At 41.3% G+C, this 17529-nt stretch overlaps 1 protein-coding gene across 1 annotated transcript in view; it reads left to right on the top strand.

Moving 5' to 3' along the window:
• The window catches only part of LOC133020965 (kinase non-catalytic C-lobe domain-containing protein 1), a 35917-nt gene that overhangs the window by 13754 nt on the left and 4634 nt on the right, over positions 1 to 17529 (top strand). The window contains 21 exon segments of the mRNA XM_061087737.1: positions 195 to 830; positions 1263 to 1377; positions 2729 to 2804; positions 2914 to 3010; positions 3104 to 3262; positions 4316 to 4393; positions 5118 to 5205; positions 5470 to 5662; positions 6573 to 7288; positions 7936 to 8074; positions 9942 to 10146; positions 10180 to 10201; positions 11353 to 11711; positions 12606 to 12699; positions 12792 to 12889; positions 12992 to 13176; positions 15082 to 15192; positions 15729 to 15876; positions 16134 to 16289; positions 16439 to 16645; positions 16784 to 16869. Coding sequence (XP_060943720.1) covers positions 195 to 830; positions 1263 to 1377; positions 2729 to 2804; positions 2914 to 3010; positions 3104 to 3262; positions 4316 to 4393; positions 5118 to 5205; positions 5470 to 5662; positions 6573 to 7288; positions 7936 to 8074; positions 9942 to 10146; positions 10180 to 10201; positions 11353 to 11711; positions 12606 to 12699; positions 12792 to 12889; positions 12992 to 13176; positions 15082 to 15192; positions 15729 to 15876; positions 16134 to 16289; positions 16439 to 16645; positions 16784 to 16869 — 3968 coding nt within the window.

Here is a 17529-nt window from a genome sequence, read left to right as displayed (position 1 = left end):
CATCCTTCAGAAACCTGTCTGCATTTACTGTATACTGTAAATAAGCTGATTAGCTACGACCTATATGACCATACCTAGATCACAAGTTAAAAAACAGGTTTGCAGTTATCTGAACTTTATGTTTTACACCCACTGATTTACAATTAAATTAAATAATAAAACACATGACTGAGTGTTAAGGATGTCCTCTGCAGGTGTGCAGGGGCTGGGATTCCTCTCTGTGGGCTGAGGATATGGAAACCAGTGACGGAGACGGTACAGTGTTGGCAGATGAGGTGGACTGCAGGTCCCACAACAGCTCCCCAGTGAGGAGGAGGGTCCAGCAGAGGCTGAACAGAGTGAGGGGGGCTCTGAACCGCTCCTGCTCCGTCCCGGACTCCAACAACCCCCGCTGTCTATCCCCTCCAACACATGGAGATATCAGTGAACCAGTGTGCGACCTCACTGAGATTGGGGCAGACGAACACTCGAGCTGCACGTCTGTGTGGAGTGACAGACTGCAAAGACTCAACCGGGGCCAGTCCTGTGAATGTTACCCAAACAGCCGCACTGAGGATTACGGGAATTCCGTTGCGGACAACCAAATGTCACAAGAGAACAAAGACGCTGCAGAAGCTTCACGCAGAGGAGAATCAAAGAGTCAAGAGCACCGTGAACGTGAATCCAAGGACTGTATCCAGGATTCATCATCTCCGTTTACTTCCTGTCAGGACCTGGAAACAGCACAAGAATCTCCGGGGGAACAGAGCTCATTGAGCCACGGCCTCTACATTCCTAACAACCACATGACCAAAAGCATGCTGTGCCTGAATGAAGAGTCTCAGGATGAGGTCAGCCACACAACTCTCATCGTTCCGTACATTTTAGCATTACATCATATCAAGACCCTTTACATAATAAAGTCAAGACCTTAAAATATTCAAGAGAACCCATCGTGAATATTGCCTTTTTTGATCGATGGCAATTTTTTGTCCATAATTTGATTATATTTCTCTATTCTCCCTGGTACATAATACTGAGATCTGCATAGCTTGTTTTAATTTTTTTAAAAACCCTGTACTTAAATTCTGCTGTACTTTTGTCTGTTGAGAAAGTACTGGCTCAGAACAGATCATTTCAAACATGTCTGCCTTTATGTGTGTAATTGTTCCAATTGGAGTGAGGGATTGTTTCTGTTAGTGAATTAGGCCCGACTGAGATCCTGCTGAAGTGTTTAATTCATGTGTTTTCAAGACTCCGTTTGCTCTTCTGTTTCCATCCAGTGGATCTCTCTGCGAGAGCTGCTCACACGTTATGGACGGAGGCTGACGGTCAATGAGCTGTGGGCTCTGTGCTACACCTGTCTGTCCTCACTGCAGACCTACATTGACTTTCCAGGTGATTTTAAACACTTTGTGTATGGAACCATGTTTTAACGGCTCCTGTAAGAACAACTGAGACCCCAACAGTGTGATTTCCTCAAATATGTGCAGGAGCTTTACTTAAGCTCAACTGCGGCAGGGAACAGGCCTTCATTTTAGACTGCCCTTTATTTCTACTTCCCTCTGTTTGATTATCATATTTTATTGTGAAGGTTATTTTTTATGAGCTCCCGTTTGCCCTATTAAAGTAAATCAAGTCAACACTTCCTTCCAGTTCAAATTAACAGATATAAACCCTGCATTTCTTAACAGGGCTTTTATTATCTCCACCAGGAGACTATGTTTACAACCCAGTCTGTTTGTTGTTGGTTGGCCTGTTTATAAGCAAAATTACGTAAAAGCTGCTGGACAGATAATCACAAATCTTGGTGGAAGGATGTTGTGTGGATCATTGAAGAACCAGTTAAATTCAGATGCAGATCTCGGAATTATTCTAAAGCTTCTTGAATATTGTGAAATAGGTAATTCTTCAATATTTTCATTGATTTCTCAGAGAATCATTCATAAATCTTGTTGACCCGTTTAGGGGACTGATAATTAATTAAGAGTGTGTGGAAATTGGTGCAGCTTGATTGAATTTGAGGGAATAATTGGGCCTTGGCAGAAGTATGAGCTCTACTCAGTGCCATTACTTTCATATGTAATGGATAGATATGAGAAAGAGGTTGGTTTTCAGAATGATAGCAATCCTTTGATCTACATATCTTGAAAACAAATGAGCATTTTTCTAGAAACATTTAACAGTTTCTTACTAAACAAATGCAAAAAATCATAAACAGTTTAATTAAAAGAATGAATTACAAGAAGAGAGAGAAGTTAAACTTATATTACGTATTATGTATAGGAGACTGAATATTTTAAAATTCTAAGTATGAGCTAGGATAGTATAAAACAACAACAACCAGACAGGTGTGAAAGACAACAATGCAAAGTAGACACACACTTACGTCTACAGTGTCTCTTACAGGACAATAACACTTATATGGGTAATCCAGAAAGAATAGCTTGTTGAATACAGTATGATTATATTGTTAAATTCTATAAATTAAATGTACATAACATGACAGAGTTTGTTCACCCTTCCTCTGCCTTCATTTGGTGGTGTTGACTGCCTGCGGTCAAATTGAAATATGCTGTTGAACAGGAGCATGTTATTAATTTTTTTAACAAATGCAAATTGTTTTCCTGTTCATTTAAGAACCAGCTTGTACAACAAGGATGATGAGAATAATGGGAGAATATGAAAATGCTGCATGGCTTGAATTATGTTACAATTCTGTTGTGCTGAATTCTTTCTTCTCCATCAGCCTATTTATGTCTGGACACATTGTACGTGGGCTGCGAGGGAGAGGTGCTGTTCTTGAAACCTAAAAACATCGGTACGTTTTCTTCTGTCCCATGCATTGGTTCTATGTGCTTGAATATACAATATTTGCAAAAGTACATGAGACCTATATGCATATGTATCTGCATGAGACACCAGTGTCTAGAGGCTTTTTTGACTTGATTAAATTTCATTCTTTGCAGGACCCAGAGATGAATTTTATCTTGCTCCTGAGTATCAAGAACACGGCATTGTGACTGAAAAGGTCTGTCGGTCATTCAGGTTTAAAAGTAACTGTCATCAATATCTTGCTTTGGTTTTAGTTTCCCCTCCTCTACTCTTCTCTGTCTTGGCTCAGGTCTGTGTGTACGGAGTTGCTGCTATTCTCTGGTCCACGGCCAAGTTCAGTTTATCGCCTTCTCAAAAACTGCCAATGCCTCGCAAGCTGAAGAGACTGCTCCTGGAGATGGCGAAGAGGACGCCCATTGAGAGACCAACCATCATTACGGCTAAGAAGGTATTTTTAACATCTTCTCAAGGGGGATTCGTTGTGAGTGAAATGTATTTAGCTATTACATTCGCTAACGATTGATCATGTGTCTACTATCACAGTGTTTCAGCCATGCAATTACGTTTCTCTGTCCACTGTTCCCCCCGAACAATCTGATTTAAGCACCAAAAAATATCAAATGATATTCATTTTTTCAACTTCCTCATATTACAACTAGATCTATCAATTTCTTATCACAAAACAGACACTGGTTTGTTTAGAATTGAAACGTGATACGCTGATTGCTTAAACAAGACAGACACAAATTCCAATAAAGAAAAGTTCTTCACAAGTTTTTCCTTTGTCCAGTACTTTGTTTTATGGCTGAATTCATTATTCTATACAAATAAAGTTATTATTATTATTATTAACATTAAGAATGCTGACATTATCATTTAGTTCAACAGCAACACTGAACCTAATTACAGGCTCACAGAGCTGCTAGCATGGCTGAAGACTCTTTATACTTCTTGTCACTTCCTAAGAATAGATATTCACACTGAGGCCTGGTATAGAAAGTAACTTTTAGATAAACCCATCTGAACCACCAATTATTCTACTTTTGTTTTTATTTCTTCTTATTAGTTTTGTACTTTTATTTGATCCATTAATGCATTTTGAATTGAATGTACCTCCAGGAAAGGTTTGCTATAAATAGATCCTGATTTCACTTTGCATATCACTGTGCAAACATCACCACTTCACAACCTTTACACACAGGCATCGCATTTTTTTAAAGAAGAAAACCACTTGTAATTTAAATATAGTGAATCCAATTTGTCAAAGTGCTTTGCCATTTTCTCAACCAAGGACTCTTCTGCAAAAACACACTCATTCACCGGGATTCTGCTGCTGTCACTCATTCGTTGAGTGGTTGCTAGTTTTAGGAATACGGGCTGTTTTTCATTTAAACCAATGCTCCAGTTATGTCAGAGCAGAATTAATTCTGACATTATCGACGTCTGTGTGTGAAGTGTGCCGCATTGTTGTCACACTTGTTTTAATGTGGATGTGTTCCAGAGCTGTCGTGACTACTTATCCCGTGAAGGGACAAATGCAGAGACTGTGTGGAACAACCTGATCAGCCGAGTTCACCCGGTAAGCTTCCCTCTGTTTCTCTTCCCAGATTCAGCCACACTTTCATGTCTTCATTTGAAATCTCAGGCTACACCCACACTACTTAAACGCAACCTTGCTGCGGCTGCGTCTGGCATCCACACTACTCTGATTGCATTTTATCCTGAATGGGCAGAAACAGAGGCATTTTGAAACAATGATGTAGACACTCACAAGCGCTTGCTGACTGGCTCTTTTTGGTCATCCCCAATTTGTCGGGCTCCTATCACATGACCACCATTAGCCTTGGCTGCCAGTGTAAAACTCAACATGGAAAATCAATTACAAGCGTTGCCGACCCCTGATGTTATGTGCCAACAGCTGTTGTGCAGTTCAATACTGCATTTTACAGGGATACTACTACTTACTTGATTAGGAGACAAGCTATTATTCGTGCGATCTGTGACAATTCCAGTGTCCAGCGCCTCACACATGCCTTTCTGTTTACACTTGGACATGCATGCCCAGTTTACTTGCCCAGTTGTCAGGTGATGTGCATTTTCAGGTGTGTTTCTATGGATTGGCATCAAAACCGATACAGATTAAAACTGATACGGAGCCAAAACGCTTGTGTGGACAGAGATCGTTCTAAACAAGAAGACAATAGTATGGATCAAGTGTGCTTATTGTCAATCTGAACTGTTTCAACTCACTGAAAAATATAATTGTTTCTCTCTTGTAAGGAACAAGTTTATTTGTTTTTCAGCCAGTCTCAGAATCCAATGATGCAGAAGATTTGAGTGCAACAGAAACTGGTCACAGCTCATATGAAGAGTCGGAGCTAAACAACAGCGGTAGGACAGCTTCACTTAATATCGATGACCCTCATGCATTAAAGGTTGACCCGAAAGGTACATATTACACACTGTAAAACTCTTTTACATTCATGATTTAAATTAATTCTCCTAAAAATCAAAAGACATCACGGCTGTTGATTTAATTCATGTCACAGGTTCAGATGTTCCTAAATTATTACACAATTTGTGTAATTTACAGACGTTCCCTGCATGAGACAATATCAATGATATTGTATCTGGCATGGTTGTAACTGTGTGTAGGCTTTTTGCCAATGGCCACTGAGAGCCGCTTGGCTCCTGTGCCTGGCCCTGTTCCCCACAGCTATCCACTCAGCAAGGGACAACAACTCCCAGAGGCCTTCACTTCCACCGCCACACACTTCACCCCCATCGTCCTGACCAGTGAAGGGGACTCAGAGGAGGAGAGCCACCGCGTTGGAGCTGCCACTGAAGGGTACAATGTTCCAAAGATAAAAAATGCATTAACACAGCACATTTCAACTGATGCTTTTTCATAAAATGTAAAGAAATGGTTTGGCATCTTGGGATATACACTTTCTTCAAGAGTTTCTTCGAGAGTTAAATATTGGGGGTAAGCTTCTCTTGGCACAAAGAAAGAAAAAGGGAAAACTTTCTGTCTGTGTCCAAAGCTAAAACAAGTTTGCCAATCAACTAAACTTAATAACTCCACAATTTTGGTTGAACAAGGAAGAGGGTAGTTCTATTTCTGAGCCTGCTGATCTCCTGCTGGCTCTGCATGCACACACTAACATCATTACATAATTCACTGATACAGATTTACAGCCAGAATTTCCACATTTTATTGGATTGGATGAACCTGATTGTACAAAAAGTCACTTTTAGGCTTTTATTAATATACAAAGATATAATGTATGTAGGTGATCTTCAGAGGAGCTGGATAGCAGTTCCCCTACTTTCAGTCTTCATTAGTCTGTTTTTAGTCTATGAACTAATGAGCTATAGCTGGAATTACCCAGCTAAGGATGTGGTGTTTTCACCCCCTGTCCATTTGTTTACTGTTTTTTTTTATTCTTATTATGCCTAAAACTGCAAATTGTCCATGTCACTTTATTACATAAGTTCAATGTAAAGGATTTTATTTAATTAGGGGTTTTCTGTCCCATCGAGTTGAATGGTGAATGAACCAAATAACTTCAGAGTGATAAGTTAAATTTATACATAACTATAAACATTGAACATGCAATGTATTTAATCAAATCACTCTCACTTTAAACTCAACTCAAATCAATTTTAGCAGTTAAATTAATATCTATACAAAAAGCTTTGCAGATTTGAAAAGAGAAAACAAGTTTAAACCCCATCGGCAACTGTTTATTTTGCAGGGATGTGGAAGGTTTCACAGAAACCAGTGAAAAGATGGAGGAAAATGATGTTGATTTCTCTCCCCACTCTGAGTGCCCACATCCAGCACAGACTGAGCCCAGTCTACATACTGAGGAGCTGCCTGTTTATCAGCCAGTCGTAAAAACAACTTCTTCAACCTTCAGCGCCAATATAAAGCTCCACTCTTCTTCCTTTCTCCCTGATATTTCTTGTCTTGAAGTGTCTCTTCCTCAGTCTTTATCCACCAACCTCAATGGCTGTGGTGTCTTCAACAATTACCTCTTTTGTCAGGATCCCACAACAGGACATCTTTCTTTAGTGCCTGTGCAGGTCAGGGCTCCCGAGTCTCTCCTCGGGTTGGATATAAATCTCTCCCTGGTCCCACAGCCTCTGCAAGGATTAATCACAGTTCCAGAGAACACTGAAGGTCCGTTTATTAACTGTCTGAATGTGCCTGTGAGGCCGAAACCCCAGGATTGTGACCCGCCATCAAACGTCAGCGGGAGCTCCATCATTTCTGACAGCCGCTCGGAGCGCAGTGTGACCAGAGTTTTAAATGGACAAACAAATCCGGGGACACGAGTCGAGAGGCAACTTCCTGCAGAGTCCATCCGCCCCAAAGTCCACCCTGCCTTACAGGAGGTGATCGACCTGCTCACAGGAGAGTTCTCACTTGATGGGTGTTTGGATGATGGACAAGAGGACCTCGCCATGGGTATGTATCTTTCGATGTCATGTCATTGTACTGTTGCTTAATTTGTACCACATAAAACCTACTATATCCACAAGCGCTGCGTGATAAGGCCAAAAATCGTATCAAAATACAAAATGTATCAGTCGATATTGACAGTTCATGCCCCTGGGGGAAGGTGGTGGTTTTGAACTCTTCTCTATGAGCAGAGAATGAAAAACACTTGATAAACAGCGAAACATTTCACAAACCTGAGGCCTCTGCAGTTGTCAGGGAGTTGTCAGGGAATTCGTGGAAGATACACTACCATAGGATTTATGAGTCCCACATCCGGGAAATTTGCTTTTTTGCAGCACATACAGTATATTGTAGTGAACACTGGGAGGTTGTTTGGCTACACCACCTCTCTGGTCGTATAAGGAGCTGTTGGGATGCCCCTAGGTGGATCTATAAAACTCATTGGATCCATTGACGTCAGTATAAGTGTCAATTCACAAGGCAGAAGGAAACTACGCCGCTGCAGTTTCACAGAAAAAGGATGCTCTTATTTGTGCGTGGTTTCTAAACAAAATGGTGTTTGTTTGGTCCCTTTTATCATCGTCAGTGTTGTCATGTTTCAATAAACCACAAAGCTACGTGCGTTTGAAAGTCAACTTTTTTACTTTTCCAAGGGGAGTACATCTTCTCGTTGAAGGACCTCCAGTACCACACGTTTGCCTGTGTTGTGAAGGAGAGGTTCGGTGGTCTATACTGGGAAGACGACTTGCTGGGTGTTCTTCACTGCCTCGTCAACTACAGCCCATCCACACTGTGAGTAGGGCTTCAAACATGTGTCCTTGACTCACAAATAAGATAAGAAAAGGTGTGCAAATATTTATTTTAGAGATTCAAAATTGACACTTTAGCACAAAAGAGCAGTGCAAATATATCATAATAGAAACAGAATCTAAAATAAATAAGGTAAAAATAGAAACAATATACTATATTAGGCTGTTTTATAAACATGCAATATAAAAATGTACGTTTTGTGATTGAAATTTGTCTAAATTATTTTATAATTTGCAAGCGGTCCTTCTCAGATGTGGGTTAGAGTTGGATTTGTTAGGTCAAATAAAGATTATTAGCAAATTGGTAATCTTTGGGAAGAGGTTACTCAGAAAAGACATCCATCCATCCATCTATTATCTATACTGCTTGTCCTTTGGGTGCAGTGGGGGGTCTGCAGCCTGTCCAAGCTGTCGTTGGCCAAGAGGAGGGGCACGCCTCGGACAGGTCGCCAGCAAAGACAGCAAACTGAAATTTCTAGTTGTGCCACCAGCTGTAAATCCTGATGAAACAATACATCGGTTAGACTTTAAAATGAGGGTTTACATGCTTCAGTAATGCTGCTAACTACTGACTGTAATTTTAACCACTTTTTAGAGGCTCAGTGGGATCACACTTCACTGGTGTTGGTGCAGTTACATGTTGTGATTTAAACAGTGGTGGGCTTTCACACAAAACCACACAACAAAGACATTTCTCCTGTGATTACATCATCACTTCTTGCCACAGTAGAACGTGTGGGGAATTTCACATATCACTTAACTAACAATGACTGAACCACTCTCAGCACGGTTCAGTTTTTATTCTTTTAAATACAATCGAATCACCACAATCAGTCACAACATTAGGAGATAATAAGTGATAGGCGGAAATATTAGATAAAATTGAGAATAGATATTTTGTGTGGTGTTAACACGGAAAGGTAACCCAGCTGGGCCCTCCTCTGTACAGATTTTAAATGTATACTCATGTGGGTTGTGAAGAACATGACACACAGAATGATCCAAGTAAACATGACCTGCACGTGCACGGCGCCCATACACAGCATGCAAATGAGAATTTATACAGCGTGCACTTCATACGTAAACTTCAGTCGGCAGCTGAGGTGGTCCCTATGGTAACAGCCGCGCAGCATGTTTGTTAGTGCACAGGAGAACGTCTGGATACACTGAAGATACATGTAAAGCCTCATCTGCATTGTTACTGATAAGTGGCACTGGGAGTGTATGAATGAATACATGAGTGACGGCAGCGAAGTCCATGCTCCGCTCTTGTCTCCCTTCATTTGTATGTGAGGTGGAGACGAGCAGAGGGTCGAGCCTGCCAATTCTCCCAGACATCTTTTTCATCAAGCCGTTGCCATGCTCTCATGCTCAGGGCACCATGCTGAGAGAGCCCATCTTAGTCTGCGGTGGTAGTGAGACACTTTGCAGGGAGAGAGAGAGAGAAACGCTGTTTTCCTGTGGCTGGGAGCTCGCTCTCAGGGCTCAGCTGTGGAGTTTTTTTTATTTATGAATTTCTTTTTTTATTCTGACTCCAGACAGGGAAGAGAGGTAGAGCTGGATCCTCTGAATTGAGACATGGTCCATTCTAGCTGTTGCACGGATTGCAGTGAACGTTGTTTGGTCTCAGGGTGCAGTTAAACTTTACGGATCAATGGGTGTGTGATCTGCAAGATGCTTCATGTGATGTCAAGTGTTTTTTGCCATCATCATTTGTAGTTTCTTCAAATATATAAATGTTCATACTCAAATTAATATTATTGGTGTTATTATTATAGGTTTTGACTGTCATTAACTTTGAACAGTATGCATGGTTTATTTTTTTTTCTCATCTAATGCACCCCCTACAGCGGCTCTAATGAGCATCCTTCATCAAAGGCTGTGAAAAGGGCAGACAGTACACCACCTTTGATTGCATCCGTGTGGAGAGAGAAGACAGAAGTTTGCTTGCACGGCCATCTTGATCTAAATGGAAACATTCACACCTCCAGTCCTGCTACCGTGGATTCTATGGAAGAGGCCGAGGCCCGCTCCTGTCCTGAAGAAAACGAGAGTGCACTTGGAGACGTTGAAGTGAGATCGGAGCAGAGTCAACAGTGCATCAGTCAAGGTAGGAGGCCGACCTTCATGTTGACTTTGATACTGTATGTGTTCCGATAATAATATTTTGTTCAGGGGGTTGATTTCTAATGATCGGTTCAATTTCAGCTCACTTTCCAAATTTGTAAAATGCAGATTAGTCATTTTCAGAATTTAATAAATATCTTATAAAACCTTACATTTCCTGATTTTAACTGACACGGACTTTACCACCACATATTCTAATATATTTATATATGTATATATATTTTGTTGTTTTATATATATTTTTTTTTTTTATTGTACTTTCCACTCCAGCAGCACAAGAACACTTCCCTACTGAACACTGACACTATCACATCATTGCATTCCTGTATCTGTAAATATATTCTCCGTATGTGATTTATGTATGTATGTCAGTGTGGTGTTTAAGTGTTAACTGTATAAGCTACTGGATGATCTGAATTTCCCTCATGATTAATAAAGTATCTATCTATCTATCTATCTATCTATCAACCAAACATAGTGGAGGGGCACTGACAACTATGAAACTGTACTTTTACTGACACATTGTCTCCCTATGTAAATTAAGAGGAATTAGTGGATAAGTATTTGATAGTAAGTGTTTTCAACACTGGCTTCAAATTAAAAAACACTGTTGAGCAGCAGCCCTGTCTGTGATGAATTATTCCTCTATTTAGCCTCTGAGTAAAGTCCTGGGAGCTGTGAGTGGCTGCTGGATGCTCTTCCTAAGAGTGTGAATTTTCCTTTGAATATGTATTATTTTTTTTCTCTCCTCGTTCCAGAAGCTCAATCCTGACCAATGATATTCACGCACACTCACAAGCTCTATGTACGCATTTTGGGTGCTATTAATATACGTGAGACATGGGGTCTTGGTTACAAATAGGCTCTTGCAAGATACTTGAGATAAAAAGATGGTGATAGAACGAGTTGAACTGCCTTTGAGCTCATCGGTTCAACAGTGGATTCATTGTGCAGCCACAACAGGGTGAGCGCTAACTACCCCCAGCACCACCCCTCTGATCTCTCTCTCTCTCTCTGTTTTCTCCTCAAATCCAGTTTGTTTTGTTGTTTGGTTGCTCGCCCTGTGATTCGGTCCTCTCTCTTTTGCTTCTTTCTCCCTCCCTCTCTTTCCTTCTCTGCTGCCCCTGTCTGCAGGCGCGAGCACGGACGGTTCTGACGCAGGGGTCATGGAGGGAGGGGATCATTCAGTGGGGGGCAGCGATGAAAGCCCCTCTGAAGCCGAGTTTCTGTCGGCGAGAGAGGACGTTCTGCTGGGAGCCCTCCATGATGAGCAGATGAGCCCGGACTGCTTGGAGGACATGGAGGACAGCGACTCCCCGGTGTCAGAGCGGCTCCTCTTGCCCGGATCCAAAGCAGGAGGAGCGGGCCTCAGCGTGAGCCCGGCATGGACCTTGGCCTTTTTTGGAGAAGACAGTTTCAGTCCAGAGGTGATGCAGTATGCGGTGAATCTGGGACAGCACACGGGATCGCCATGTCTGGACTCGAAAACCCAGGTGAGTGAACCTGTAGAGGAGAACGCCAGTGAGTCATGTGTGACCTTTACTCTGTGTTTGATCACACAGCAGACTGCACCAAGCTTCTGATTTATTTATCAGGTTCTGTTACACTAACACAATGCATCTTGTATGTGCTGCATGTTGCAGTGATGGGTTGTGTGTTGAGTTTAGTTTTTTAATGCAAACGCTGCCATTATATGAGGTCTGGATATTTGTCATCAAAAAGACAGAATATGTTTTAACTATTGTCAACTCAACTCAAGGATCTATATAGTGTTGTAAGATTAGGATAAGATAAGGATAACACGATTTCTGATTCTTTATGCTTATTGTCAATGAGTCATCCAAGTGCTGGCTCCATGCAGTTTAGCTTCCCAATTCCATCCCGCCTGTCACTAGGTTGAGTTTATGAATAAGTCCAGGAAATATTTTCTTAACTGTAATGAAGTGGGGCATGGTCAGGCTTTGGGGCAAATAGGACAAGAACACGCGGGGGGCTTTGGGATAATTGGCACATTATTCTCTCTAAACTGGATCTGAATATTAATGTGCTGAACTTAGCCCTTGGCAGAGGAAGTTATTATCATTTCCAAAAGAATATTAATGAATAGTCTTTGTGTTTGCACACTTTGATGGCACCACAACTCCTTCAGAGGGTTTGTGCAGCAGCTTTTAGCACACCTTTTAAGAGCTGGGCGACTTCTCACTCAGTTCACTTCAAAAGAGCCAATTCGTTCTTTCGCCACAATGAACAGAGGAGAAAGAGGAAAATAAAAACTGTCCTCCCCCCACACACACACACTGGAAACACCTGCAGGCTTCTCTTAGTGGAAGGCAGTGTGCTGTTATTTTAAGGCCTTTGTGTGATTTTCTGAGATCTCCTTTGAACAGGAACTGCAGCAGCAGCTGATAATTGAAACAAGGAACTTGAAGAAAACTAGAAATTTCTACCAGAAGCTCATTCTACAAGAGAGAAAAAATAAAGGTTGGTTCCCGGTTTCCTAACACTACTGCTGTAAGAAAATGGCCTGCTTTGCCTCCTGTATAATCTATAAAGCTATGTACTGTATCACCCAGGCTCTGGGAGCAAATTGATGCTTTCCAAACTCAAGTCCCAGCTTGAGGAACTCAGATCCAAGGTGGTCTTCTTGGACTGCGTGAAGAAATACCTTGAGGTACTGGCAAAGCAATGCAATACTCAACACCACTGTTTCCTCATGAATGTCGTAACAATCTTACTCTTCTTACCTTTGATATGATTTCCTTTATTTCTGCAGATTCTCAGTGTAGAGCAGTGGGGCTTGGAGGTTTCATTATTACCCTCTTTGGCGGTCTCAGGATCCAGCTCCTTGGACCTCCAGTCCTCTGAGGACCCCTCTGGTCTGAACTTTGGCTCCAGCAAAGGGAAGAGAACTCTGCAGGCTGGCTCTCCGCTGGGCCTCATGGCTTACCTCTACACCAGGTATCATTAATGAGGGTTTATATTTGAAATGCGGAAGCCGTCCCCTCTTGAGCCATGAAGTTGTAGGACTTGTGATGCGGTTTCAAAGTGTTGGGCGCCCCCTGTGATCCAGGTTCTGTGCTCAATTATTTACCTTCCCTGCTGCATTTCATGTGTCCAACAAAGGGATTTCACAGGTCAGGAAATCACAAGACTGCACCAAGACCCTGGAGGTCCTTCATGTTACTGTTTGTACAACAGACACGTTTTTCCAAGACTTTCTTCTCAGCTGGTGTCATGAAAGTCCTAGTTTATAGTATTGCTGTGATGCTTTAACAACATGCTGGCAGTATACCTCAGACTAAAATCATAACAACATGGCATGTCGTGACATTTTGTACATTCATGTCCCCAGAGGATGAATCCTACTGATGATGGTGTAGTTCCACCAGCAGGTCAAAAAGGGACTTTGTATTGCATTGCACTGCATGTTTGTTTGGGGACGTTTTTCCTGCAGATTAATACTCATATATGAGTATTTACAGCCCCAGGATGATGTAGAAAAGTTTGTGGGATTGACTCAAAATAGTGAGCGGAGCTCTGTGGCTCAGAAGAACAGATAAGAAAGATACAGGTAACATATCATAATCAGTATATGCTGGTTTTGGTCTTTTCAAAGGATTCGTTGATATTTATGTTACTCTATTTTTTTTAAATTCTGTTTCAACTTCGATCATACTACAAATTGTCTCAATTTAAATCTGATATGTAGACAATGTCACGGCTGTTCTGAGCTTTAACTTCATAGAATATGCTTTGAGTGTTGCTTTGGGAAACAGCATTAACATGAGGAACACAAGGTCATAATCCATGCATTTTATACTGAGTTTCCAATGCCTCGAGCCAAAGCTCGGCTTCACTTAAGACATTGATAAGAATTGTTTTCAGTTCATGTCCTCAGATGGTGGCTTGTTAAACAGCTTAGTCAGTTTATCGACATCTTTGTCAAACTACACAAACAGATTTGTAAATGACTAAACATAGTGGAGGGTGTAATTTAATCCTCATCTATCAAGGTGGCAGAAACTCTGTGCTAGGATCAGTCTTAAATCCAGATGAGATTGTTTCAGATAACTATGCATATCTTATTATTAATTCTGCCTTGGTCTGTATCAGACGTTTCATCCCTAAACCTAAGGAGAGAAGTAAACTTACCTTCAGGTACAAAGTACCTCATTTTGTCTTAGCTGATCAGTCAGTCCTTCATGAAAACCTGCTGCCTGCACCTGGCAAACCACTGTCCAAACAACAAGAGTGTAATTTATGGCACAACAAAAGAAATGATGGAAACTAATATCATAATAAGCATTAGACATGTTTCTATTACAACACAACATTGCATGGCCATATCAAACAGGCCTATAGATAATCATTGGGTTAGTGCATTAACACTAATGCACATTAACACTCACCCATCATCACTTCTGAAACCAAAGTTACATCCTTCAACATGGAGGATTTGGATGAATTGCCATCTGTCTGCCAGCTCACATGAGAGCCACCACCATCCGTGCTTTGATTTTGGAGAACGTTGAATGACGCCACTGCTTCCTCTCAGTGAAAAGAAACATTTAAAGTGCTCCGGGGCTGGAAAATGTTTTTCTTAAAATGTTGTGGGCATAGAGAAGTTGGAGGCAGAGCCCGGGTGAAACAAAGAACATATGGATGGACTACATCTCCCACATTGTCTGAGAGTGCTTGAAGGGAGGAGTGGATAAATGATGCTGCAGACAATGTGGTTAACCAGGATTAGGAACTGGTTGGAAAAGATGATCACGTGTTTCCACATGTTCTTTTTCTACAGTTATACTACTATTGTGTTCTATTATACAATTAAAGTTTATTGAATTATTATTCCCATCACAGAAACGCGGCTGTGGAGGGCTACATCCAGCAGTTCCTTTATACCTATCGTTTCTTCTGCACGCCTGAGCAGTTGCTGCGGTTCATAATGGATAAATTCATCAGTGCTGCAAGGTACAGTATATCTGCTAGCTCATCGATACATAGACAAGCAGCATAGTGGAGTGGAGTAGGCTACAGTATGCAAAGAACCCATCTCCAATCTTATTTGCGTTTTGGCGGATTATATTTGCTAGTGGACATTTACCCTTGTGAGTATTTACAGCAGCGGGGGGATATAGTACAGTGTAGCTTTGTGTGTTTGAAAAATATTGTTACAACAATGGAGCTCTGTGGCAAAGAGGTAAGAAAGATACACTGTATCAGCTAACACGTAATAATAAGATCAGTTTGTGGTGAATTTTGGCCTTTTCACAGGTCTCTGTCAATTATACATATGTTTTAGTTTCTCTCTGTTGTAACTCTTTTTGAACCATTCATGTAGTTGTTACATACATTCTGCTGTGCTGCAAGGTACATAATATTATTACATCCACTAACAACATTAGAGGGTACAGTTAACCATAAACCCCATGAGAAGCTTTAAAGCACTCAGTACATTAAACCCTGTCTACCAATTGTATGATGATCTTATTTGATTTTTATTCCAGAGAAGCTCCAGAAATGTCAGCAGAGAGTGAAAAGATCTTCCATCGCAGTTTGGACCTGCTCCAGTTCTGGATAACAGACTGTCAACAGGTGGACTTCGCACCAAAGTCCAGCTTGGTGGATACATTAGAAACATTCCTTAATACTGAGGTACATAACCTCCGGCCGACCATAATATTAAATATATTATAATAAAATAAAACTTATTCAACTCAAGTCATTTAAGTGTCTTGCTAGATGACAGAAAATAACAACACACGTAGATGAAAATTTGTATGGAACTCTAAATGAAGTCTGTATTGATCACATCAGCATGTTTTGGTGGCAGGTTTATTCATTTTTGTCTTGTCTCTTTAGTGTTTATAACTGTTTATGTTCTGCGTTTGGTTTATTGTATGTTTCCACAGGTAATTCCTGTTGACAGCCGGGGGCAGGACCTTCTTGCTGCTCTCCACACTCCACCGAGTACAAGTTGGAGCCATGGAAGAGGAAGTCTCATCAGCATTGAGGAGGACTATGGCTCTGTTTGCTTACATTCATCTACTGAGGATCTCAGCAGAAAGGTCACTACCGGTTATTGATAAACGTTTTTGTTTGGTTCAAGTTAAGGTCGGCACGCCAAGTTGATGAGCTCACGTTAAGAAACATAAACGTCTACATAATTCCGAAAAATGCGTGCCCAATCTTCAAAGTCTCTTTCTGAACTTTTCAGTGGAGGATCTCAAGAGTGGTGGAGCCCTCCGCATCTATGCCTAAAGATCAGGCTTTCTCCATTGCTGCAGCTTTGCCTATGCCTTTCTACGGCGCCCTGGTGGACAGTCCCTCCAACGTCTGCCTGCACAGTGAGGAGCGCTTCCCGTTCAGCCAGAACGATTACAGTGCACAGCACATAGCCCAGCAGCTCACCCTCCTGCAGCAGGTACACAGCACCCATCCTCCATGTATTCAGTATTCATGATGTTGTCTCTATACACCACTAGAGGGAGACATTTCTCTATAAATGCATAGTGATGTTCTGATTAATCAACTTGAGGTTAAACTCTTTTTTAATTTGCAGGAAATATTCCAAGGATGTCATCCAGTTCACTTCCTCAACTCGAGAGTGCAAGGAATCAGAGACAACGTGTTGATCCCAAACAAGTGAGTGTAATATGTTGGCTTTAACCTATGTCTGCTGACTTAGTCGATACATCTTGATGATGAATTAAAGGGAAAACATAACATTAAGATGCCGCCATAACCACATGCGCCACCTCCACAACAGCGCCCTTCATCATAGATCACAAGTCTGTGGTGTTCTGATGCTTGTGGTAGAAAACACTGTCTGATTTGTTGATCCAGAATCTCCCACAGGAGTTCAGTTATGATCTGGTGAGGGCCACCGCGATTCTGCTCTTTAGAACAATCATCAAAGAGTCAACAGCCCCTCATGACCTGTGGAAAGGAAAAGAAAAGAAAAGCCTGTATAAAAAATATATTACTTAAACCTCTCTACTCAAAATGATATAGTCCACTTTTAACAGTATATAACATTGTTGTACTCTTCTTCTGAACAGTATGACTGATCGTACATTATACACAGATCTATATACCTGCAGCAGCATTTACAAGACAGCAAATAATGACATAAGGACCAAATCCGGCCCTCACACACTTCCATGGCTTGAGCTGACCTGATTGACTGTAGCATATCTGTGTGATTCACAAACCAAACATCTGAGTATTGATGGAAATAGTGTTCTGTTTACAGTTTTGGTTCAGTTTTCTTTGCTGTTACCAGGATAATCTACTCAGTATCAACAA

This window comes from Limanda limanda, chromosome 15 (assembly GCF_963576545.1).
Source record: "Limanda limanda chromosome 15, fLimLim1.1, whole genome shotgun sequence".
NCBI classification, from domain to species: Eukaryota; Metazoa; Chordata; class Actinopteri; order Pleuronectiformes; family Pleuronectidae; genus Limanda; species Limanda limanda.
Note: the sequence above shows the minus strand (reverse complement) of the source record. Positions and strands in the feature narration are given on the sequence as shown.